This window comes from Trifolium pratense, linkage group LG5 (assembly GCF_020283565.1).
Source record: "Trifolium pratense cultivar HEN17-A07 linkage group LG5, ARS_RC_1.1, whole genome shotgun sequence".
Classification (NCBI taxonomy): Eukaryota; Viridiplantae; Streptophyta; class Magnoliopsida; order Fabales; family Fabaceae; genus Trifolium; species Trifolium pratense.
Genome location: NC_060063.1, coordinates 54,975,739 through 55,000,153, shown reverse-complemented (window position 1 = coordinate 55,000,153; position 24,415 = coordinate 54,975,739). Strand labels below are relative to the sequence as shown.

Below are 24,415 nucleotides of genomic sequence, written 5' to 3'. Positions count from 1 at the left end.
GAGTGGAGTTAGAGGTTGAAACCTCAACTCTTTTCTTCCTCCGCTGAGGCGGAGTACTTCTGGCAACAGGTTTTTTCGCATTGTTATTTTCCATGATAAAGATTCAAAATAAGTTGATGAGAATAACAGTTGATATTTATAGCCAATCTTGCCCAACCCTAACATCGTTATTAACGGTCGTAATTAATGCTTGGACGGTCGCAACTACTTTGTTTTGACCGTCTTGAGAACCGTTATTTTTATCTTTCCAAAAAGTCAATGTTTGACCCATTTAAGTTAATGGAGATTTTAGAGGAGGGCGATACTAGCAGAAATAGAAAACAGCGTATAACGGAAAAGGAAAGATCGAAATTCAAATTACTTAAGGGAAATACAACGAAAGCAAAAAGTATGAAGAACAAACAAGGAATGTCCTAAATGCAAAAGAAAATTACAAACATGCAAAGGAAAAAGCGTAAAGGAAAAAGTTGGCGAGCAGGAACTTCATGGCATGGTGGAACCCCCCAAGTCACTGGCATCGGCGACGGCGATACGATGCATCTCCTCCAACGCTCGTTTCACCCTTTTCGCCTTCACCATGTTTTCTTCAATAGGCTTCAAATCCTCCCTCAGTTCGTTCTGCTTGTCCAATAGGTCCACCAGGGAGTGACGCCTAGAAATCAGCTTAGTGACATCGTCCCTGATTTCGCCTTGAAGAGCTCTTTTTCTCTTCACAAGCGGCTTCATCTCCTTGTTCAGCAGCGCCAAACGTTCGTCCACTCTCCGCTCCTCGTTGAAGCATATCCCTAAGATCTCCTCCTGCACACCCATGGTTTCTTTCGTGATCTCTATTTGACTGTCGACAGCTTCGACAACTTCGGCATGGCATTCTTTGACATTCTCCACAGCAATCACGAAGGATGCACTATCCTTTAACTCTTTCTCTAGACGCAGCACACTGTCTAGAAAACGCTTCTCTTCCTTGGTCAGCCTCCAGCAATAGTCATTAAGCTCTTTGACAAATTCCGAGAATTCACCAAAATCGTCCATTAAGTCCTCCGTACTCAGGGTCAACATACGGCGGAGCCGCTTGATGACGGGGGAAGCAGGGGATTGACCACATTCAAAGGGAGGATTTTTGGGAGACATACTGTAAGAAAGAAAACTGTTAGGTAAGCAGGTGAAAAGGTGATGAGCGGATCCTATCGTCGAGTGATCCATTTTATAGAGGAAATATCTGATCGTGTCATCAGTAAATGGAGAAATGGTTGATAGATACGGCATAGGAGAGCGAGATCGTGCATCAGAAAGTGGGGAGAAACGTGATGAAACCGTTCCCGCGCTACAAATTTTAGAGGGAAAATTCGAATCATACTCAAGCACTTCACCCCTTTGGACTTCGTGCTTGGGGGGCTGTGGACTGGACAATGGGCTTAAGAAAATATCCAATAAGCCCAATTAGAGTAAAAAGGATGATAAGCCCAAAGTAGGTAAAACACAAAACAGGCGATTAGAAGCTAGGGCGCGACCATCAATTCTAAGACAACGCCAAAAAAGGATTGGATTCTGCGTTACTGAAAATATCTTCTCCTTCCTTGCATCAACCGCTAACTTAAGAAGGAAGAATTAAACTTCTCGCAACTGCCATAGCTTGGAGACCAAGGTTCTCATCCCTATTTTCACGCCACACCACCGAAGAAGATGCTAAGGACCGGATTTTTAGGAACCCTTGCTTGGAGAAGAAGACTAGAAGCTCTATAAATAGCTCCATATTCTCATTTGTAAAAAGACGGATTCTGACTTATTAAAAACTCCCAGGGTTGTTGGGATTGAACTGAGTGTATTCACACCATTTGATCAATAATACAAACCCCCTTGTTTTTTACCAGAACACCATCCAATCACATAATAGGTTATAAATTTTATTTTCACATAAAATTTTATTTTATCTTCTTTAAGGGTCTGTTTGGTTCAAAGTAGATGGAGGTGAGGGGAGGGAAAGGGAGGAATTTTAATGAGGGGAGGGAAAGGGAGGGGAGGGGTTTTAATTATTTATGTGTTTGGTTCAAAATAAAGGAGGGAAGGGGAGGGAAGGGATTTGGACTACATATTTGTTTGGTTCAGAGGGGGAGGGATTTTAAAATTAGTTTACTTTTTTATCCTTTGTAATCTTAACATAGTTTCATAATTTTAAAACTATATTTCATATAGTAAAAAAAAACTATGCTTCATAAATAACTTTGTTAAAAAAATATAAAAAATAAACTTAGAAAATTACTTAAAAAAAATAACAAACAATATGCTTGTAATACGTAACAAGAACATATTTGAAAAGAAAAGATGTTTATGTAACATATAAAAAAAAAACTTACGTAAAAAAGAAATGGATATAAGAAATTAGCACAAAAGTTTTTATGCAAGGTCAAAAAAATTACTGAGTAAATTTTTTGACGCAGGAAAAAAGGATACTGAGTATATGTAACAAAAAGATTTGAAAAAAAAAGTTAGAAGTTAGAACATACAAAATAGGATAGTTTTAGTATTTTAAAATAATTATAAGGACAATTATGTTAATATAATTAAAATCATAATAACAAATATTCTCTCCCCTCTCCTCCCCTCCAAATCCCTCCAATTTGGGGGGAAGCAAAAATTGGGTTTTGGAGGGATTTTGCTCACCTCATCTCACCTCCCCTCCCCTCCTAAAAACTGAACCAAACACAATTAATTTAAAATATCCCCTCACCTCCCCTCCCCTCCCCTCCAAAACCCCCGAACCAAATAGACCCTAATAGTGGAACCATGCAGTGGAATGAAATCAACCGAGTGAACCTCGTTCTAAGAAGAGGAAGATATGTTAAGGAGAAAACCATATCTTGGTTGATGCTTATCACAAAACATTAGTAAATGGGTGATATATTAGCATTAAATTTTCAAAAATAAATATATGTAAATCGTGAATCACAGCTCTACTAACTTTGTGAAAAATGAAAGCTTAATAATCAAGGAAACTATAAAGCACAAAAATACGGAACTAATGCGTATAAAAAAAATTATTACACAAAATAATATTTTTAAAATTATCCATGATCCAACGACCCTACGAAATACAACGCGTGGAACGCACGTCCCGTACGTATGCACGGGTATCTTACTAGTTGCATGTGAAAAAAATTCAGTCGGAAGAAAAGAATTTACTTTGTATGTCTCACAAGTTTTTTGATGAAGATCGGTACTACTACACGGCGATTGAAAGTGCCCGTAACATTGTAAAAAAGAAATTAAATTATCACCAAAATAAAATTAATACATTAAAGTTAGAATGAACTATTCTTGATCATTATGAAGATTGTTTGTTACATAGTTCATGAACAACTAAAAGTTTAATATTAAAAACCTCTAAAGGACTACTCAAAAGAATATAAGTTTTCTTTATCATTGTTTATGAAAATTATTTGTATAATTCTTGTAAATTTAAAATATAACATAAAGCATTCTTGTATAATTGCTCTAAGAAATATTTTTCATAATTATTGTTTATGAATATTGGTGTTTTCATTATACATACAAGAGTATACAAAAGTACAGTTTTTTTTATATTCATGATCAAGGTTACTTAGCAAAACAAAACAAGTACTTATTGAGTGAAAAAGCATGAGATATATTCATAGAGGCGAGTCTTGTGAATTCGCTCGACCTAGTTCTCGCTTTAATTGTTTAACTATTGACAAAGAGAGAAGCCATGAATGTATGATTTTGAGTGAAACATTGAAGTGAGGATGGTATGGAGGGTTTCAGTGAGCAGTGGCGGAACCAGGAAATAAAATTCGGGGGGCCGTCAAAAAAATTATAATATATAAATTAAACAAAAAATTAAGTAATAAAACATAAAAATTTTATCATAAAAAAAATTAAATTGCATATACCCTAAATAATATTCTACATGTGTCAAGTGACTTTAAATTATCAATGATTTACTTTAAACTAAAATTTACACAAAGTTTTTTTTCGAAATTGTCCATTGTTTGTGTTGATATATATATAAAATAATTTTTTTTTTATGAAATAGTGCTATTGGTTCATTGGCTTGAGAAAATGTTTTGGTCTTAAAAGTGCATGGATTTAAATCTTGATAAGTTAATATTGAAAAGGATTTTTTTAGAAAAGAAAAAACAAACAATAAAAAATAAGGGTAGAGGGAGTCGAACTCGCCTCCTCTTTATGAAAATATAACTTTAATAAATACTAAGGGCACTATAGTAATTTCTCATTTTTCCGGGGGTGACCGTGGCTCACCCTAGCCACCCCTAGTTCCGCCACTGTCAGTGAGAGAGGGTTTCATAGCTCAAAGGGTTTCACAGTAAGAAGAACGAGCATTAAGGTAAGCAAGTAGATCTTTAAAAAAGAAATTTTATTACAAAAAATTTAATTCCAAGGGACCATAGCATTATTATTATTACTAGTAGAATTGTTTAATGGGAATTAAAATTGTGTTTCTTCTTCTTTATTTCTTTCTCTACCATTTTCCTATCTACACCCCCTTTATGCTCCCAACACCTCTTTATTTTATTTTCTACTTCTTTTCTTTTAATTTTAATTTAGTTCACCAACATCACTCTACTCATTTATTTTCCAAATGATTAATTATTTAACACATCAAAATAATTAAATAACCACACAACAATCAACACAAACCACTTCTAATAATTAAAAAATTATTAATCGACCAGTTCTAAAAGTTGCGGCGTTACAATACAAAGTTTTTCCCTCCGCATAATTGAGAATAAAACATTATTTAAGTAGACAAGTAACACTTGGAATAGTATTTGTAGCAGTTCCATAGGCATTATTGCAAACAACTGAAAGCTTCTTTCCTGAAGTTGACGTAATGTCGTTTTGATCCAATAGAATGTTATGACAACCAGCAGAACTACAATCTAAATTAATAGCTATGTCGCCAGAACAAGTTCCCGTAAATCCTCGAAATTTTACATCACTCACCACCACATCTGTATTCTAATATAATTTCAACAAAATTCAACACACATGAAACTATAGTATTAGTTTATTATTATGTGTATAAAACTAGCAAATATACAAATGCATTGTTGGAATGACAAATAATAATAATAATAATAATAATAATAATAATAATTGTTCTGGTAAAAAACAAGGGGGTTTGTATTATTGATTAAATGGTGTGATTACACTCAGTCCAATCCCAACAACCCTGGGAGTTTTATAAGTCAGCGTTCAATCCCCTCTTACAGATGAAAATAACAAACTATTTATAGACCATTAAAGCCTTCTTCTCCAAGCTAGGGTTCCTACAAATCCGGCCTTCAGCGCCTTTTCCGGTGATGCAGCGTGAACGTAGGAATAAAACCTTGGTCTCCAAGCCATGGTGGTTTCAAGGAGTTGGTTTCTTCGTTCCCAAGTTAATCGCTAAGACAGGGAAGGATGAAGATATTTTATTGTCATATGCAAACCCGTCTTATGGGCGTTATCCGTTATTACCCACCTCGCCAAGGCCTTGTATCGCCAAATGGGCGTTTGGAATTTAATTGTTTTGGGCCTGTTTCCTTTCTCATATTAATTGGGCTAGTTTGATTTTGCCTTTAGGCCCATTGCCCAGTCCACAGCCCCCCAAGCATGAAATCCGTAGGAATGAAATGCTTAAGTACAATTCGAATTTCCCTCCAAAATTCTTGGCGCGCGATATACCGCGTTTCTCTCCCACTCTCTGATGCACGTTCTTACGTTCCTGGGCAACTCTCATTAACCGTTTCCCCACCTGATGCTGCCACGATGAGATTCTTCGTCTATAAAAATGGGACTTTGATGAAATAATCAGTTCATCCCTTCTTACCTGCAAAGTTCTAAACTTTCCTTTCAGAGTTATGTCTCCCAAAAATCCTTCTTTCGAATGCGGTCATTCCCCGGCTTCCCCCGTCATTAAGCGGCTCCGGCGTATGTTGACCCTTGGCACGGAGGACTTGATGGATGATTTTGGCGAGTTCTCTGAGTTCGTCAAAGAGCTGAACGATTATTGCTGGAGGCTAACCAAGGAGGAGAAACGCTTTCTTGATAGTGTGTTACGTTTGGAGAAGGAACTGAAGGATAATGCGTCCTTCGTGATTGCTGTGGAAAATGTGAAGGAGTGCCATGCTGAAGTTACCGAAGCTGTCGACAGTCAGATAGAGATCACGAAAGAAACCATGGGTGTGCAGGAGGAGATCTTAGGGATATGCTTCAACGAGGAGCGGAGAGTGGACGATCGTTTGGCGCTGCTGAACAAGGAGATGAAGCCGCTTGTGAAGAGAAAAAGGGCTCTTCAAGGCGAAATCAGGGAAGATGTCACTAAGCTGATTTCTAGGCGTCACTCCCTGGTGGACCTATTGGACAAGCAGAGCGAACTGAGAGAGGATTTGAAGCCCATTGAAGAGAACATGGTGAAGGCGAAAAGGGTGAAACGAGCGTTGGAGGAGATGCATCGTATCGCCGTCGCCGATGCCAGTGAATTGGGGGGTTCCACTATGCCATGAAGTTTCTGCTCGCCAACTTTTCTCCTTTATGCTTTTTTCTTTGCGTGTTTGTAATTTGCTTCTGCATTTAAGACATTCCTTGTTTGTTCTTCATACTTTTTGGCTTTCGTTGTATTTCCCTTTAAGTAATTTGAATTTCAATCTTTCCTTTTCCGTTATATGCTGCTTTCTATTTCTGCTAGTATCGCCCTCCTCTAAAATCTCCGTCAATTTAAATGGGTCAAATATTGACTTCTTGGGAAGATAAAAATAACGGTTCTCAAGATAGTCAAACCGAAGTAGTTGCGACCGTCCAAGCATTAATTACGACCGTTAATAACGATGTTAGGGTTGGGCAAGATTGGCTATAAATATCAACTGTTATTCTCATATTTCATCAACTTGTTTTGAATCTTTATTATGGAAAATAACAATGCGAAAAAACCTGTTGCCGGAAGCGCTCCGCCTCAGCGAAGGAAGAAAAGGGTAGAGGTGTCTACTTCCAACTCCACTCGCTCCCGAAGGTCTAAGGATGTCGAAAAGGTGGAGGTTATCGTCCTTTCCTCGGATACCTCCGATTCTGGTAGTGGCGATGAGGATTACGTTTCGTTTCTGGAAACCTATGTTCCTCCTGAGCTTCGTGCTTCTTCGTCAAGTGAGGAAGAGGGGTCCCGAGTCACCGTGGAATCCAAGATGACTTTCCCTGAGCCTGTGCAGAAGGATTCGGAGTCTGATTGATAGGATTTTAGGATTTTTCTATGTAGCCTTGGTTTCTTCTCGTTGTACTTTTCATTTGCTGCTAATAATAAAGATTGTCTTTCTTGCTTTGAGTATAATGCTTTACTTTTATTTTTTCTTGACCTTTTGGCTCCTTCTCGTTGGGCGTTGTTTTGGATATCTTCGCCGCGCCCTACGGGCGAATCAAACTTTTTCGGCGAGATAATTTGTCTTGGCGTGGCCCCTCCTTTAATTAGTTATCTCGCCTATAGGCGTTGTAATAAAACATCTGACGATAAATCTTCTATGATTTACTCTTGGGATGTGCGCTTTGACACGTACGCGATCCGACGACTCGTATGACAAGTACTCGTTCGAACCTTACAACTTCAAATTGACTGTTCGGAATAAAGTCTTATAAATAAGGGTTTAGCTCTTTCCTTTTTCTTTACTTCTTCTGCAAAATTTTCTACTCCCATTCCGATCCAGTTTGCGCTCTCTTCTTCATTCTCTTGATAAAGGTTTTCAACGGTCTTCGTTTTAGGACGACTTATCTCCCTGCTTCGAGGTCTTCATCCGTTTTATAAGGTATTTCACTTTATACCTTTCCTCTTTTCGTTAGTTAGGTCTGTTCTGAGTAGGAACCCTAATTTCTCTAATTAGGTTTAGAACAAATGGTTATTTTGAGGGAGTTAGATGAGGATGAGGGGAGAGTTCCTATTTCTTCTCCTAGTTATCTCGAGTGGGCGCAACAAGTTCGCGCCCACTATACTAGGGCTAACGGCGTTCTTAATAGCCGGGGGTTTTATTCGGAATTGTGGGGTTTTGATGTTGGGAGTAGTAGTAGTGACAACGATAGTAGTAGTGATAGTAGTAATGACAGTGATTGCGTCATAATCTCCCCTTCCTCTTTCACAGGAAAGCGGAAGAATCCCTGCCGAGATCTGGTCGTTGCTGACTACATTCCAGTCACCATGGAAGTTTCTTCAAAGTATTCTAGTGTGGAAATGGTGAGGAGCTTTAGGAAAGCTGTCAAACTCTCTGACTCCCTTCCTCGTGAAGATTTGATTATAACCGATCCTGTCAAGGAGGGCGAGTTCGTGTTTTCCAAGAATGATACCCCGCCAGATTATTTCTATCTTTACACTGGCGTGATTCAGCCTCTCAATATTTGGTTGCCTTTCACCTCTTTCGAGGCGGAGATGTTGAGGGTTCTTAATGTCGCCCCCACCCAACTTCATCCCAATAGTTGGGCCTTTATAAAAGCTTTTGAGGTAATGTGTTCAGGTTTTAACCTGGATCCCTCTGTTGGCGTTTTCTTCTCTTTTTACCAAATAAAGAACCTAAAACCTCAGTCTCTAGTTTCTCTTAGTAGCCAACCCAACCGTCGTCTTCTAAGTTTATATGCCTCCAATTTCAAAAACTTCAAAGACTCTTTCCTTCGGGTTCGCAATGATGAGAAGTTTTCTGACTTGATGTATGATGAGGTTGATGATCCTCTATTTCCCTTCTACTGGACTGATAACCCTAGGCTTATCAAGGGTGCTATCTTTGAAGCCTTAAGCGATTTTGAGCAAGATACCGTCAATTTCCTTGACTCCTATGCTCTTATGGATACCGCCGATATTCTTAGGTGTGAGGGTAATAGTGAAGCCCTGACAGAGTATTTACGTAAGTAACGCCTTTGGTATTTTTCTACTTCTGTTTAATGTTGATCTCGCCTTATTATTAACTTGCCCCCTTTTTTTTTTTTTTTTTTTTTACTTTTGCAGAGAGGATGATGACTATCTCTAATGAAGAGAGATTGGCGTTTTTGGCAAAAGCTCGCCAGCAGAAGGCCAATCCCGCCACTGCCGTGGTTGACCCGTTGAAGCAGCTACAAGTGGAGGAAGCTGCTGCCAAAGAAGGGCGAAGTAAGAAGAAGCACGAAGGGTGGATCCGTGTCGAGATCCCGGGGAAAACGGCTGCTGAAGCGGAGGGAAATGAGGGTGTTGCTCCTCCTCATCCCAAAAAACAAAAAATAGAGAGAGCTACTCAAAATGCTGGGGGTGCCGACAAGGGCAAAGGTGCGGCTTCCAGTTCTTCTCAGCCTCCTTCTCAAGACGCTGAAAACGCTGCGCCCCTTTCCTGGAGCTCCTTCGATCCTCTGGAGTTTATTGAGAGAGGAGTAACCATGGTGGGTGACATGACTCGCTTCACCACCACTTCGACGGAGGACCTGAGGAAGAAAGCCTTAGAGTATGAAGTCAAGGGTACTCTTCTCAATTATCTGTTGACAAACCGCCAGGAGCAAGAGGTTATGGAGGCGAGGCAAAAGGTGAAGATGGTTGATGATAACCTCGCTGATATTGAGAAGAGGTATTCTGAAACCAAGGCGAAGCTGGAGGATGACATTAAAAAGTTGAAGGAAGAAAGGGAGGGCGAGACAGAGAGACTGAAGAAAGAGTATGAAGAAAAGCTGTCTAAAGTTAAAGAAAGCTATGCCGCTTCGGAGGCCAAGCTCAAGGAGAATGCTGCTGCCCAGGCTGAGAAACTCTCTAAACTATCCAAGGAGAAGGATGAAGCGGTACAGTCTATTGGGACCTTAGCTGATGAGAAAGTTAGATTGGAGAGTGATGTCACAGAGCTTCAGCTCTATGCCGCCAACCAATATGACGAGGGCTTTTCTTTTGCTATAGAACAGGTCAAGCTTCTTTTTCCGGATCTCGATGCTAAGCGCCTTGGCGAAGCTGACGCAATGAATCAAATTGTTGACGGCAAGCTCGTTCCCTATGTTCCTCCTCAGTGAATGATCTCTTTGTAATGATCTTGTTTCTGCCCTTCTGTGGCTTTTTGTAATTATTCTGTATGCCCTTTTGTGGCTTTGAACAATTTTGCCCCTTGGCTGGGTCCTTTATAAAGTTCTTTATTCGCCTGATTTCTTCTTTTCATAACTTTATGAATTATTTTTGCATTACGTTGTGAGGTAACGCCTTCTGTCGTCTTTGTCTAGGAAACTTCGTCCTTGCACCTGCGACATCTTCTACTTTCTACAATGATTGTGAATTGATACAAATAACTTTATACCTGTTGTTTTTTTGGCGGTTGCACATGATTTGGCGTTGTGATGAATCGCCTTGCTTTGGTTATGTATAAGCTTTTTCTGGCGGCGTCAATAATCTCGCCTTTCTTCACTGTATCTTTTTCTGACGCCCCCAACTCGTAAGACTTACGGGTGACGCCAAGGCCTTTCAACCTTGTTTTATTTTGCTTTTTCTGACGTACCCAACTCGTAAGACTTACAGGTAACGCCAAGGCTTTGCCACCTTTTAGTTTTTTTTTTTTTCTGACGTACCCAACTCGTAAGACTTACAGGTAACGCCAAGGCTTTGCAACCTTTTAGTTTTTTTTTTTTTTTCTGACGTACCCAACTCGTAAGACTTATAGGTAACGCCAAGGCTTTGCCACCTTTTAGTTTTTTTTTTTCTGACGTACCCAACTCGTAAGACTTACAGGTAACGCCAAGGCTTTGCAACCTTTTTAATTTTTCTTTTTCTGACGTACCCAACTCGTAAGACTTACAGGTAACGCCAAGGCCTTTCAACCTTTGTTTAATAAAAATTTTTTTCTGACGTACCCGACTCGTAGGTGACGCCAAGGCACTGTAACCCTTGTTTAATTTTTTCTGACGTATCCGACTCGTAGGTGACGCCAAGGCACTGTAACCCTTGTTTAATAATATTTATATTTTTTTTTTTTTTCTGACGTACCCAACTCGTAGGTGACGCCAAGGCACTGTAACCCTTGTTTAATAATATTTATATATTTTTTTTTTCTGACGTACCCAACTCGTAGGTGACGCCAAGGCACTGTAACCCTTGTTTAATTTTTTCTGACGTATCCGACTCGTAGGTGACGCCAAGGCACTGTAACCCTTGTTTAATAATATTTATATTTTTTTTTTTTTCTGACGTACCCAACTCGTAGGTGACGCCAAGGCACTGTAACCCTTGTTTAATAATATTTATATATTTTTTTTTCTGACGTACCCAACTCGTAGGTGACGCCAAGGCACTGTAACCCTTGTTTTTGGTTCAGCGCTCACATCTGAGTTGATCTTTCAATAAAGATTCCGAGCTCAAGTTTGAGATAACCATTTTTGTTGGTTCAGAGCCCGTAACTTAATCAGGTTGACCTTTATTGACGCAAATATTTTGGGATATGCAGGAAGATATAAACTACTAGAATTTTGAAATTCAATGAGCCTCGATAAAAACCCCCGTTGAAACAGGGTAAAAGAGTGTCTCATTGTTTTTTTTTTTATTCATTTATGAAAACGGTTCTTATACATCATTTAAAAATATAGCTAAAAGAAGAGAATGGTTTTACTTATTCTTCCACCGATAAAGTGATGCTCCGTGATTAGCTATAGTAGAACTTTAGGTTTGCTACGTTCCATGTCCTTGGGAGGATTTTTCCTTCCATGGTCTCTAGGCGATATGCTCCTCCTTCGAAAGCTTCTTGCACTCGAAAGGGGCCTTCCCAGTTTGCTGCGAACTTTCCTCCTTTATCCTTTCCCATAGGTCTTTTCAGCACAAGGTCGCCTTCTTGAAAACTCCTTTGTTTGACTCTCGTATTATAACGCCTAGCGGCTCTTTGCTTTATGGCGAATTCCCTGAAATGCGCTCTTTCTCTTCTTTCCTCGATCATGTCTAGGTTCTCTTCCAGAGCTCTGTCGTTCTCTTCCTGCGTCGCGGTTTCTCTGCGCCAACTAGGAGGATTTATTTCCACCGGGATCATCGCGTCCGAACCATAGACCATTGTAAATGGCGCTTCTCCTGTCGAGGATTGGGGAGTGGTGTGATACGACCAGAGGATGGGTGAGATGTGGGCTACCCAAGCTTCGCCTTTACTATCTAGCCTTCTTTTTAAGGCTCTTAGTATCACCTTATTTGCTGACTCTGCTTGTCCGTTAGCTTGTGGATGCTCCACTGATATAAAGGTGTTTTTGATTCCTTTGCTTCGACAGAATTCAACGACCTTTTCGCTGGCGAACTGTGTACCGTTGTCGGATACGATGTATTTGGGCAATCCAAATCTGCAGATGATTTTCTTCCAATAAAAGATTTTTACCTGTTCCGCCGAGATGCTGGATACCGGCTCTGCTTCAATCCATTTTGTAAAATAGTCTACGGCGACGATGATCCATCGCGCTTGTTTATAGCCAACCGGAAATGGACCAACGATATCTACACCCCACATGAAAAAGGGCCAAGGGGATAACACTGACTTCAGTGGCTCCCCCGGAACGTGATGCAGGTTGGCGTGTCTTTGGCATTTGTCACAGTTTCTTACATACATGGCGGTATCATCATGTATATCTGGCCAATAAAATCCTGCTCTCAATATTTTTCCTGCTAATGCTCTTGAACCGATATGACTACCACATGATCCTTCGTGTACTTCATTCATGATGCGCTTGGCTTCTTCAGTACTGACGCATAAAAGGAGGGGGGACGCGAATCCTCTCTTATATAGCTTATCCCCTACCATTGAATACCATGCCGCCATTTTCCTCAATTTAAAAGCCTTTTCCCTTTCTTTCGGGAGCTCATCCTTTTGGAGGTACCGGATAATGGGCGATCTCCAGTCTTCTTCTTCTATTACCATCATTACCTCTTCCCCGTTGATGCTGGGAGTTTTTATGGTTTCTTGGATAACGGTTCTATGGCTTCCTGGTTTTTTGGTGCTCGCCAACTTTGACAATAGATCTGCTCTCATGTTTTGTTCGCGGGGAACGTAAACTAATTCGAACGAATCGAAATGCTTAGCTAGGTTTTGCACCTTCTCCACGTATTTAATTAACTGCGGCTCTTTCGTTTGAAACTTCCCTGATACTTGGTTGGTTACCAGCTGGGAATCACTCATGGCCTTCAGCTCTTTCACCTCCATATCGCTTGCCAACTTCATTCCTGCTATCAAAGCCTCGTATTCCGCTTGGTTGTTGCTAGCTTTGAAGGCGAAACGTAGTGATTGTTCTATCATCACGCCATCCGGTCCTTCCAGTACTATTCCGGCTCCACTTCCTCGCACATTGGAGGCCCCGTCAACTGAGAGTGTCCAAAACGCTGTTTTCTCTGCTGTTGGCGGAGTAGACATCTCCAATACAAAATCAGCTAGTCTTTGTGATTTAATGGCCCCTCTAGGTGAGAAGGTGATGTCAAATTCCGATAATTCCACGGACCACGCCACCATCCTTCCTGCCAAGTCTGGCTTTCGGAGGACGTTCTTGATAGGGTAATCTGTTTTAACAACTACCTGGTGGCTTTGAAAATACTGCCTTAACTTTCTTGCTGTGACAACTACCGCGAGAGATAACCTCTCTATTCTTTGATACCTTGTTTCTGCTCCCCTTAAGGTTCTACTTACAAAATATATAGGTTTTTCTTCGCCCTCTATTTCTTGAACTAGAGCTGAACTCATAGCTCTATCCGAGACTGCGAGATATAGGTAAAGGGTGTTACCTGGTAATGGGCGTGTCAAGATGGGCGGTGATGCCAGGAACTCTTTTAGTTGTTTGAAGGCTTCTTCGCATTCTGGCGTCCAGGAAAATCTCTCATTTTTCCTAAGAGATGCGAAGAAGTGGAAACCCTTTTCACCCGCACATGATAGGAATCTGGATAGCGCGGCTATTCTGCCTGTCAAGGTCTGTACTTCTTTCACGGATGTAGGGCTCCTCATGTCTATGATGGCTTGGCATTTTTCGGGGTTAGCCTCTATTCCTCTGCTGGTGAGCATAAACCCTAAGAATTTTCCGGCTTGTACCCCAAAGGAACACTTTGCTGGGTTTAGTCTCATGTTGTACTTTCTTACTGATCCCATGATGTCCAACAGATCATCATCATGGCGACCTCCCTCGGAAGTTTTTACTACCATGTCGTCGATATATACCTCTAAATTCTTCCCTATTTGCTCAGCAAAAACCCTGTCCATCAACCTTTGGTATGTTGCTCCCGCATTCTTCAGTCCAAAAGGCATGACGTTGTAAAAATAGTTGCAGGTATTCGACATAAAGGCTGTATGGCGGGCGTCGGAGGGGTTCATCTTTATTTGATTGTATCCGGAGTAGGCGTCCATAAAACTCAGCATCTTACACCCCGAGGCGCCATCAATTAACCTGTCTATGTTAGGTAGGGGATATGGATCTTTGGGACACGCCTTGTTTAAGTCTGTGAAGTCCACGCACATTCTCCACTTCCCGTTGGCCTTTTTCACCATGACGACATTTGCCAACCATGAGGGGTATTTTATTTCTTCGATGAATCCTGCTTCCTTTAGTTTCTCTACTTCCTCTGCTATAGCGACTCGTCTTTCTTCTCCCACCTTCCTTTTTCTTTGGGAAACTGGTTTTGTGCTGGGTGATATTGAGAGTTTATGTGTTATCACCCCTTCGTCAATCCCTGGCATATCTGAAGGTTTCCATGCGAATAGGTCAGCGTTATCCTTCAAGATTTTGATGATTCGTCTCCTCTCCTCGCTGGGCAACGCTGTTCCTAAGCTAGTTGTCTGGTGAGGGTAATCGCCAATTTGAACCTGCTCCAGGTCTTCTATAGGGCTTACCCTTCGATCTTGGAATTCCTCCCTTGGGTCCATATCTGCGCTCTCTATCATGTTTATGCCGCCTGGAGTTGCGGCTTGTCTTCTTTCGAATTTCCCGCTTGCGCTGGAAGTTCGGTGTCGTATCTTTAAGCTAGACTCGTAGCACTTCTTTGCGAGAATCTGATCGCCCCTTACTGTTCCTACTCCCCCATTCTCGAGGGGGTATTTTATTGCTAGGTATAAAGTGGACATGGCCGCCCCTAATGCGTTAAAGGCGGGTCTTCCTATAATAATATTATAGGAGGTAAAAGGAGTTTTAACTACCAGATATCGCACTTTGATAGTTTTGGCGTTGCTGCCTTCTCCAAACGTGGTAAGAAGGGAGGCGTAACCCATTACGTCCACTTGTTCGCCAGAGAACCCAACCAGGGTTCCGGAGTATGGTTGCAATTGCTCTTCTGCTAATTGCATGGCCTTGAAAGCTTCCCAGTACATAATGTCCGCTGAACTCCCCGAATCTATCAGTACTCTTTTTACATCACAGTTCAAAATTTGGACTTGTATTACTAAGGGATCATCGTCATGGGGTGCTACCTCCAAACCATCCTTTGCCGTGAATGCCAAATCCGGTACGTCTAATGGCTGAGGTTGACTTACGAGGTATATCTCCGAGATGGCTCGGCGTACATACCTTTTCCTTGCTGAGCTTGATTCGCCCCCGCCTGAGAATCCCCCCGCTATTGTATTCACGGAGATTCTTCCCTTGGGAGGCTCTCTGTTTGGCCCAGGAGGGTCTCGTGGCTCCTGCCGGGGAACTTTTGGCACGACAACCCGCCCTTGGGCGGCGTCGTCAATAAATTTGCGAAGGTGTCCGCTTTTTATTAGTTCTTCGATTAAATCCCTTAAGCGGAAGCATTTTTCTGTGGAGTGACCCCTACACCTGTGATATGCGCACCAGGCGTTATCGTCCAGCCCCATGGGGATGTTACTGGTTCTCCTTGGGGGGAGGTTTGCCAAACCGGTGGCCAGAATTTCATTTAAGACGTAAACCTTTGAGGCGTTTAATGGCGTGAGGTCTTCATTGGCGGGATGATTCCTGAATTCTCTTCTGAGCGGTTGGCGGTAGGGCTTCCCATGATGCCTTTGCCATGGGTCTCCTTGGTGGCCCCCCGATTTTGGTCGTGGGTGTTCGGGCGCTCTAGCGGCACGGCCCACGTATTCCTTCTCCTTAACGTCTCTTTGCCTTTTCTCGGCGTTACTTTCTTCGCCCTTAATATAACACTCCGCCCTCTTGTTCACCTCTTGCATCGACGAGGCTGGCTTTTGGGCTAAGGACTCATTGAAATGTCCCGCTCTTAGCCCGTTGTGGAAGGCTGCCACGAACATCTCCTGATTTGGATTTGAGACTTTGATGGTGGCTTCGCTAAATCTGGCGAGGAAGTTACGCAATGACTCGCCATGGTTTTGGCGGATGGAGAAAAGACTGGTTGATGTGACTTTAACGTGTTTCGATCCAGCGAACTGGTGAATAAATTTTTTATGAAAGTCAGCATAACTCTCAATTGAGTTTCTTGGAAGGTTCATGTACCAACGCAGGGCGACATCCTTGAAGGTGCCGGCTAGTAATTTACACTTTAGATGTTCCGGAGCATTGATTATGGCAGTTTGTGTCCCAATTGCCATCAGGTGCTCCCTAGGATCCGTCTTTCCGTCGAAGGTAGGAAGGTGAGGAACCTTGATTGTTTCCACCACTTGGGCGTCCCACAAGTGCTGTGCTAAGGGTTGTACGTCCATGACGCCCTCTCCCTCCTCCTCCTCCAAAATCAATTTCGCTCTTTCTTTCTCGTTAGTTCTTTCGGCTTCGATGGCCGCAATCTGAGTTTGTAAGCGCCGAATCTCTACGACGGCGGCTTGCAGGGTGTTAACGTTAGAGTTGTCGTGGTTTTCGTGTTCTCCAGCCATGTGAAGATGTTTGATTTTTCGTCTAGTTGCTGTGATAGGCTGGGATCAAATGATTTTACCGCAGCCCCACGGTGGGCGCCAAAATGTTCTGGTAAAAAACAAGGGGGTTTGTATTATTGATTAAATGGTGTGATTACACTCAGTCCAATCCCAACAACCCTGGGAGTTTTATAAGTCAGCGTTCAATCCCCTCTTACAGATGAAAATAACAAACTATTTATAGACCATTAAAGCCTTCTTCTCCAAGCTAGGGTTCCTACAAATCCGGCCTTCAGCGCCTTTTCCGGTGATGCAGCGTGAACGTAGGAATAAAACCTTGGTCTCCAAGCCATGGCGGTTTCAAGGAGTTGGTTTCTTCGTTCCCAAGTTAATCGCTAAGACAGGGAAGGATGAAGATATTTTATTGTCATATGCAAACCCGTCTTATGGGCGTTATCCGTTATTACCCACCTCGCCAAGGCCTTGTATCGCCAAATGGGCGTTTGGAATTTAATTGTTTTGGGCCTGTTTCCTTTCTCATATTAATTGGGCTAGTTTGATTTTGCCTTTAGGCCCATTGCCCAGTCCAATAATAATAATAATAATAATAATAATAATAATGTAGAGTGAACTATGTACCAGCCCATTTTTATATTTCTGATCTATAATAATCGGGTTCTTGACATTATCTAGGATGATTTCCTCAAAAATAATATTTTTTGCATAGCCTGATCCACCCTACAAAAAATTGGAGAATTAAAGTGTTGTCACATAATACGTTATAATGTAAAAAGTAAATATTGAAAGGTGTTCATAAAAAGTTACGGACTAAATTATATAAACTATTAGATTCTGGGCCTACATAACCCCTTGAAGAATGAGATTTACACAACGATCAAAAAGTATAAGTCACATATGTCTTTGATGTCTAGATACTCTTAATTCATTTAATTTTTTTTACTTTACTTACAAATTTGCTTATGTGCTAATTTTTTTTGGTTGTCGAATAAATACTCCCAATTCTTCAAGGGATAATGTAGAAAGAACGAAAATATTAATATGGATAAAATCTGAAAGATTCGTATTTTTGTAGAAAATTTTAAAATATTTAACCTTATTAATTATACTCACCATTTTTGTCTTGATTCTTCCTCCATTTGAAGTTCCGGTGAAGGTGCAATTCCGTACATGAACATCGGAAACTTTATCATTAGGTCTTACTTTACCAAGGCTACCAACACTGGTTAATTTGTAAAGTAAACATTTTATGAGATTTGTAAAAAACATGAACACATGTATAATATATAATTTACGATTCTGGGACACTAAAATAAGTTTGTGGATATCAATAATTCACACTCTAACTAATAGTATATTGTGGGGCAAAAAAAACTAATAGTATATCGTAATAACAAATAACATTTGAACTTTAGATTTAATACACTAATTTAGGATGTTAGTCGTCTAACATAAAATATTGGCATTGAATATAAATAGTGTATCATGTGAAATTGAACTTTTAGATCAACATGCAATTTTTGTAAACCTTATTCCATGGCCTGGTCCACAAGTAATACCAGTAGCATTGATAAAAGAGGAGTCACCGTTAATGGCAATACAATCGTCACCTAATTAGAAAGAAAAAAAAACATAACTCAAATTAAAGTTACAAAAATGTTAATCATTTTATTGATACAACGACAAATGCTATAATTTTTTTTTTTTTTTTACATTTATTTATATAATATTTTGTTAATACTGATTTTTTTATTTTAATAATTTTTCCTATTTTTTATAACAATTTATGTTTAGCTCTTTTTTTATAAAATAACATGATAAATACATACTAAAAATAAAGTTTAAATTACCAGATTTTATGTTTGAATCTTCTACCAAGATATTACTAGAAAAAGAAATGTCAAAGCCATCAGTGTTGGGACTATTAGAAGGAGAGTTAATAGATATATGTGAGAATGTTGCACCATTGCACTGGTTAACAGATACATGACCACTTGGGCTATTAGTGACCATTATGTTACTAACTTTGAGATTCTTGCAGGAATGAAAATGAAAGAGCTGTACCATAAAAAAAAAATTATGTCTTAATATGTTCACAGTCACTTTAAAATATTAATTTAGAGATCGATTATTTCAAATAAATAAATAAGTAAACAAATGAATTCTTCACCGAATTAATGTTCCCCGTGTTAATAATAATATGACAAATTGTCATAAAAAATAATAATAACATGTCAAAGTGTTAGCAATATAAGAAATGAATAATTGAATATATATGTACCCCAGGTCGATTACAATTTTGGCATTGCCACCAAGTTGAACCATCTCCATCAGCTCCTCCTTTACCATTACCATCAATTGTGAGTCCGTCTAAATTATCAATGTAAATCAAATATTCTCCACTTTTCCACACTGCTTTAGGGGGTGCAACTATTTTTCCATCAAACTGCAATAATGATTAAAATAAGTGCAAATAAAAAAAGTCCATCAATATAGACTTAACACAAAAACAAATAAAATACATAAAATATTTAAATTAATTATTCACATCACACTGTTAGTTATAAATAAATCTCGCAGAATTCTTTACGAAAATAAAATCATGTGATCTTTCTTTAAGTTTTAACTTTGAATAGATTTAAGGTAAAATCCTATTTGAAACAATTAAATTTAAATATTAATTAAAATTCTTAATAAAACATTATTTAAGTTGTGAATTAATTTTCATGTTATTTTATTATTATAATTTTTTTTATTAAATGAAAAAAGGAAACCAGTACAAAAAGAAATTATTAATTAAATAAAAGAAAAGGGATTACAACAATATATATATATGCACCGTCAGTGTAAAATTATTTTGCACATGCGTCCAATAATATACCGACACATCATGTATGGTAATTAAAAACACATGATGTGTCACATTCATTAAATGATGTGGCAAGGCGTCATTGGATGTATGTGTAAAAAAAAATTACACCGACGGTGCACAATAATTAAACTCAATATATATAGTACTCAACTAATCCAACCAACTTTATATATATAAATAATTAAATATATATAATATACCTGAATATGAATTTTGGGTTTGCAAGGACCACTAAATTTTACATTCGTCGCCATGAATGATTTTTCTGCTGGTATAGTTAATGTCCCTCCGTATTTACATGCACTACTCCATGCATTTACAAAGGCCTACAATTCAATAAATATATATAATTAAAAATAGTGTTAAAGATCAGTCAATTAGTGAGAAAAAATTCACATGAAATATCAAAACATTTTAATAAATTATATAAAGAAAAACATAAGAACATATATACGTGTGAATCATCAGTTTTTCCATCGCCACGTGCACCATAATCCATCACATTATAATTGTTATTTTTTGTTCCAACATTCAATCTCGTACATAGACATGGAGAAATAAACCCAAGAATGATAACAAAAAAGTTGAACATTTGCATGTTGACAAAGTAAAATTAAAAAAGTGGAAAATTAAGAGTCACTACAATGATGATTTGTGATGGGTGTATGAGGGGATTTAAATAGAAAATTAAATGCATATGAATGATATTTTTATTAGAAATATAAGGGAATAAAATAGAAAAGCAAACGGTTACTTATACCAAAAAAAATAAATTAAAATAAAATAGAAAAGCAAACGGTTACTATATTTATAAAATTTCTCTTGTAAAAAATATTAAATATTTCAATTATTTTTAGTAATATTATTATTATTTTATTATTTTTATTATTATTATTTTCAGTCAAAGTAAAATAAAATAAGAATTTAATTTATATGCACCGTCGGTGTAAAGTTATTTTGCACATGCGTCCAATAATATACCGACACATCATGTATGGTCATTAAAAACACATGATGTGTCACATTCATTAAATGATGTGGCAACACATCATTGGATGTATGTGTAAAAAAAAATTACACCGACGGTGCACAACAATTAAACTCATAAAACAATTACTACAATTAGCACCTTGACCGTGGATTATTATGAATGAAAGCGCAATCGAAATGTTAAAGACGTTAGAAAAAGATACGTATAGAAGAAGACGGTTGGAATTAGATAGGAAATGAAACACGTGATCTCAATTTTAATCATCTTTTAATCTCATTGTGTATTTCTATCCAACGGTTGATGTGCCATCCTCTCACTCCAGGGGTTGATCTAAATAGGGGCATACCGTGGCCTTGGCCAGAGTGGAATTTTCATTTTTTTTTTTTGTCTTAATGGAATTTTCATTTTTAATAAATATTAATATATGTATATATGTTTTATATTAACTATTATGACATATATTACCCTTAATATTATTCTACTTGACTGTGGATTATGAATGAAAGCGCATTCGGAACTTTAAAGAGATGAGAAGAAGATACGTAGAAGAAGATTGTTGGGATTAGATAGGAAAAGACACACGTGATCCATTTTAATCATCTTTTAATCTCATATGTGTATTTTTATCCAACGGTTGATGTGTCATCCTCTCATTCACATAAAAATATTCTTTCTCACTAGATATTGCTTCCTTTATATATATCCACAAATTGTTTTTTGGTGAAGATTGAACCTAATTCCTCCTGCATCCTACTGAAATTAATTACTACTAAATCAAATTTAGTGGCTTTTGAGAGGGAGATTATATATTATTGATCCAAAAAATAAAATCCCTAACGTTCTTCTTTAAAATCAATTTTTGTATATTTAATTCATTAACAAGGTGTGAAACTTTTTATATGACACCTCCGATAATTCTTTACCTGAAATCGTATTAAAAAATCGACAGTTGGATTGAAATATACTATAACATAGATCATATATATATATAAGATATAACATTAATCATAAATCATTTTATACAAGAGTATACAAAAGTACAATTTTTTAATATTGAGTGTAAACGCTTGAGATATATTCATACATGTGAGTCTTGTGAATTTGCTCGACCTAGTTATGAAATCGTTTTAATTGTTTCACTATTGACAAAGAGAGAAGCCATATGTAACACCCCAACTAAATTGTCTAGAATGTTTAGTCGAGATATTAATAATTGAAATATGAGTACATTAAAATTACAGAATAATTAAGTTGAATAACAAGATCTCACAAGAATAATATGATAATCCGATATATTACAGCGGAATGAAAAACTGAATTCTACATGAACAGATTAGACATAAAGCAATGAAGAAGATGAAATCCAAAGCTCAACCTTGATCATCAGTCCCTACCTGGTCCATGCTCCGGTTAACCTGTTTACCTAAAAAAAATTGAACGGCGTGGGATGAGACTACTAAGCCTCAGTGAATCCTGCTACCCAGCTACTGGTGACTACACCGGGGGCACCTGAATGTCAGTTTCTAACATAATTTTCATAAGTCTTACATAACATAATAATATGAAGAGTATAAATAAAGTGTTTCACAGAGTAAATTATCTTGTTCGTTTTATTTCATCAAGTACACTCCAAGGCAAGTCGTCTCAGAGTGTCTGCTACTGCATAATTGGATAGGTATATAAGTCTGTTCCGCCTAGGCTCACATTTAATTAACATAACATAACATAATATGGGGTAAGGAGACTCCTCTAACATGCATTTCCTGATTGACATTTTCTAACTTAACAATCTATGTTTTCCTGGCCAAAAGAAAAGAAAAGAAAAACCTTCCCGGGTATTCTATATGTGTTCTGATCTAGTCCCTAAGTCTAATTAATTTTAAAACATATGAGAAAGTCAGAAACCATCGTATCTCGTTTTTGTTAAAATATTAATATTTGCTTCGGGTTGCACTGATTCAATGAAGGATGCACCGATGCAAATACTCTCAGTTGTTTAGAAAAATAAGTTTTGGGTGGTATGTATCGGTTCATCCTGTGTATGCATCAATGCAGTGCCCTGTTGATGGTGCTTGAGCCGGTTCACTCTAGTATGCACCGATTCAAAGTTTCCAGGATTTTTATAAAAGGCGTACTGAAACTTATGCATCGGCTCATACCATGTACGCACTGATTCATAAGTTCAGACACGCACATTTTCGTGTTCCAGGAAGTTCATTGCATCGGTTCATACGCTATTTGAACCAAGAGGTATCAAATCAAAAGTATTGCGACTAGACCAATAAATGGCCGCCCTAGCTAATGTATGAGCAACCATATTCGCTTGCCGCTTAACGGACTTTACCTGAAAGTTAGAATGCAAAGATAACATACATTTGATTTTATGAAATATTGAACTAAATTCAGACACACCAGTATTCATATGACGATTGCATTCACTACATTTTGTGAATCGGTTTCAAAAATAACATTTCTAAAATCTTTTTGGCTCAGCTCCTTCATTGCTTCTAGCATTGCTATTGCTTCCCCTTCATTTGTTGAACATCTACCTTGTATCCAAGAGGTTCCTCCCAAGATAAATTTTCCCCTGTGATCCCTAACACACCAACCGACACTTGTTTTTCTTACATCGTTGTGAAAGCCCGCATCAACGTTGCATTTATATTTTCCTTGACTTGGTGGCTGCCATTGCAAAGAATACTGCTGCTGGTCGGTTTCTCTGCTGCTATTATTGACAGCCTGCACAATTTCCCATTCATCCCAAAGCCTCATTGCATTGATGCCAATTTGCTGTCCTTGTTCTTTCATGTTATTCCATACCCAATTATTTCTGTTTTGCCATAAAACCCAAAGCAACATTGCTGCCTTTCCAGCCTCATTACAGTCACTGTTTCAACAAAAATTTTGTATCCACTCCTTAACTGTATTACAACGCAGCATTTGTCAGTAAGCACCCTTTGCAAATACGCCATAACAAATGTTTAGTTTTCTGTGGTGCTTGAATTTTCCAAAGCCATTTCCACTCTGCATTTTCTCTCATTGTCGCTTCATGAACTGTTGGTTTTAAGAGCAAATTATATCCTGACTTGACACTATAATTACCATGCATATCATCTTCCCACACTAAATTATCTTCTTTAACATCATCGAATGGAACAGCTAGTATAGAATTTGCAACATTTAATGGAAATAACGAATGAATCTTGTTACTATCCATACTTTCCCATTTGGAAGCATAAGTTGGTTAACAAATAAATTAAACGCACCTTGATCTTGTGGTGAATGCATCCACATTCCATCATCCTTCCTTAGTCAAGAATGGAAAATCTTGACAAATGGTTTGTATCACTCTTTTGGCTTTATGACAAATTGGAAAAGTTACTCAATTTCCAACTATACCATTCACATATGATCAAGATAAATTGTCTCTTTTGAATTATTCATTTCATACCCAATCACTTATTTCCAATTAGTCCTTAATTATTTAATTTTTTTTTTAAATGGCAAAATATTATTAATAATAATCAGTCTCTGTATAAGGCGAACAGAGGCCGGGTTAAACGGAAATACAAAACAGAGTCGCCGTATATAAGCGGAACACCAATGAGAAAGCTAAAAGACGGACACCACCTAGTACACACTCCACAGTCACCAGACCACCTAGAGCACACACCACAAATACCAGAACACCAAAGAGACCATCAATCCGACCCAAAAAGATGTCCTAAGACTCTAACTCTGATCTCGAATCAAAAGTGATCGGCCCATCAGAATACAAAAAGCAGTTTTCAGAGG

General features: G+C 38.5%; 2 protein-coding genes across 2 annotated transcripts; both read right to left on the bottom strand.

Annotated features, from left to right (window-relative positions):
• Window positions 1-4,770: 4,770 nt before the first annotated feature.
• Window positions 4,771-20,227, bottom strand: LOC123883281 (probable polygalacturonase At3g15720). The gene is made up of 10 exons (XM_045932028.1): window positions 20,084-20,227; window positions 19,830-19,955; window positions 19,035-19,203; window positions 18,608-18,817; window positions 18,286-18,367; window positions 17,871-17,979; window positions 17,379-17,477; window positions 8,747-8,752; window positions 4,911-4,995; window positions 4,771-4,853 (listed from the first exon to the last, which is right to left on the bottom strand). The coding sequence occupies exons 1-10, from the start codon at window positions 20,225-20,227 to the stop codon at window positions 4,771-4,773; spliced, it is 1,113 nt and encodes a 370-aa protein (XP_045787984.1).
• Window positions 20,228-23,038: 2,811 nt separating this feature from the next.
• LOC123886917 lies at window positions 23,039-23,837 on the bottom strand. The gene is made up of 2 exons (XM_045936190.1): window positions 23,551-23,837; window positions 23,039-23,507 (listed from the first exon to the last, which is right to left on the bottom strand). The coding sequence occupies exons 1-2, from the start codon at window positions 23,835-23,837 to the stop codon at window positions 23,039-23,041; spliced, it is 756 nt and encodes a 251-aa protein (XP_045792146.1).
• Between the last annotated feature and the right edge of the window lie 578 nt (window positions 23,838-24,415).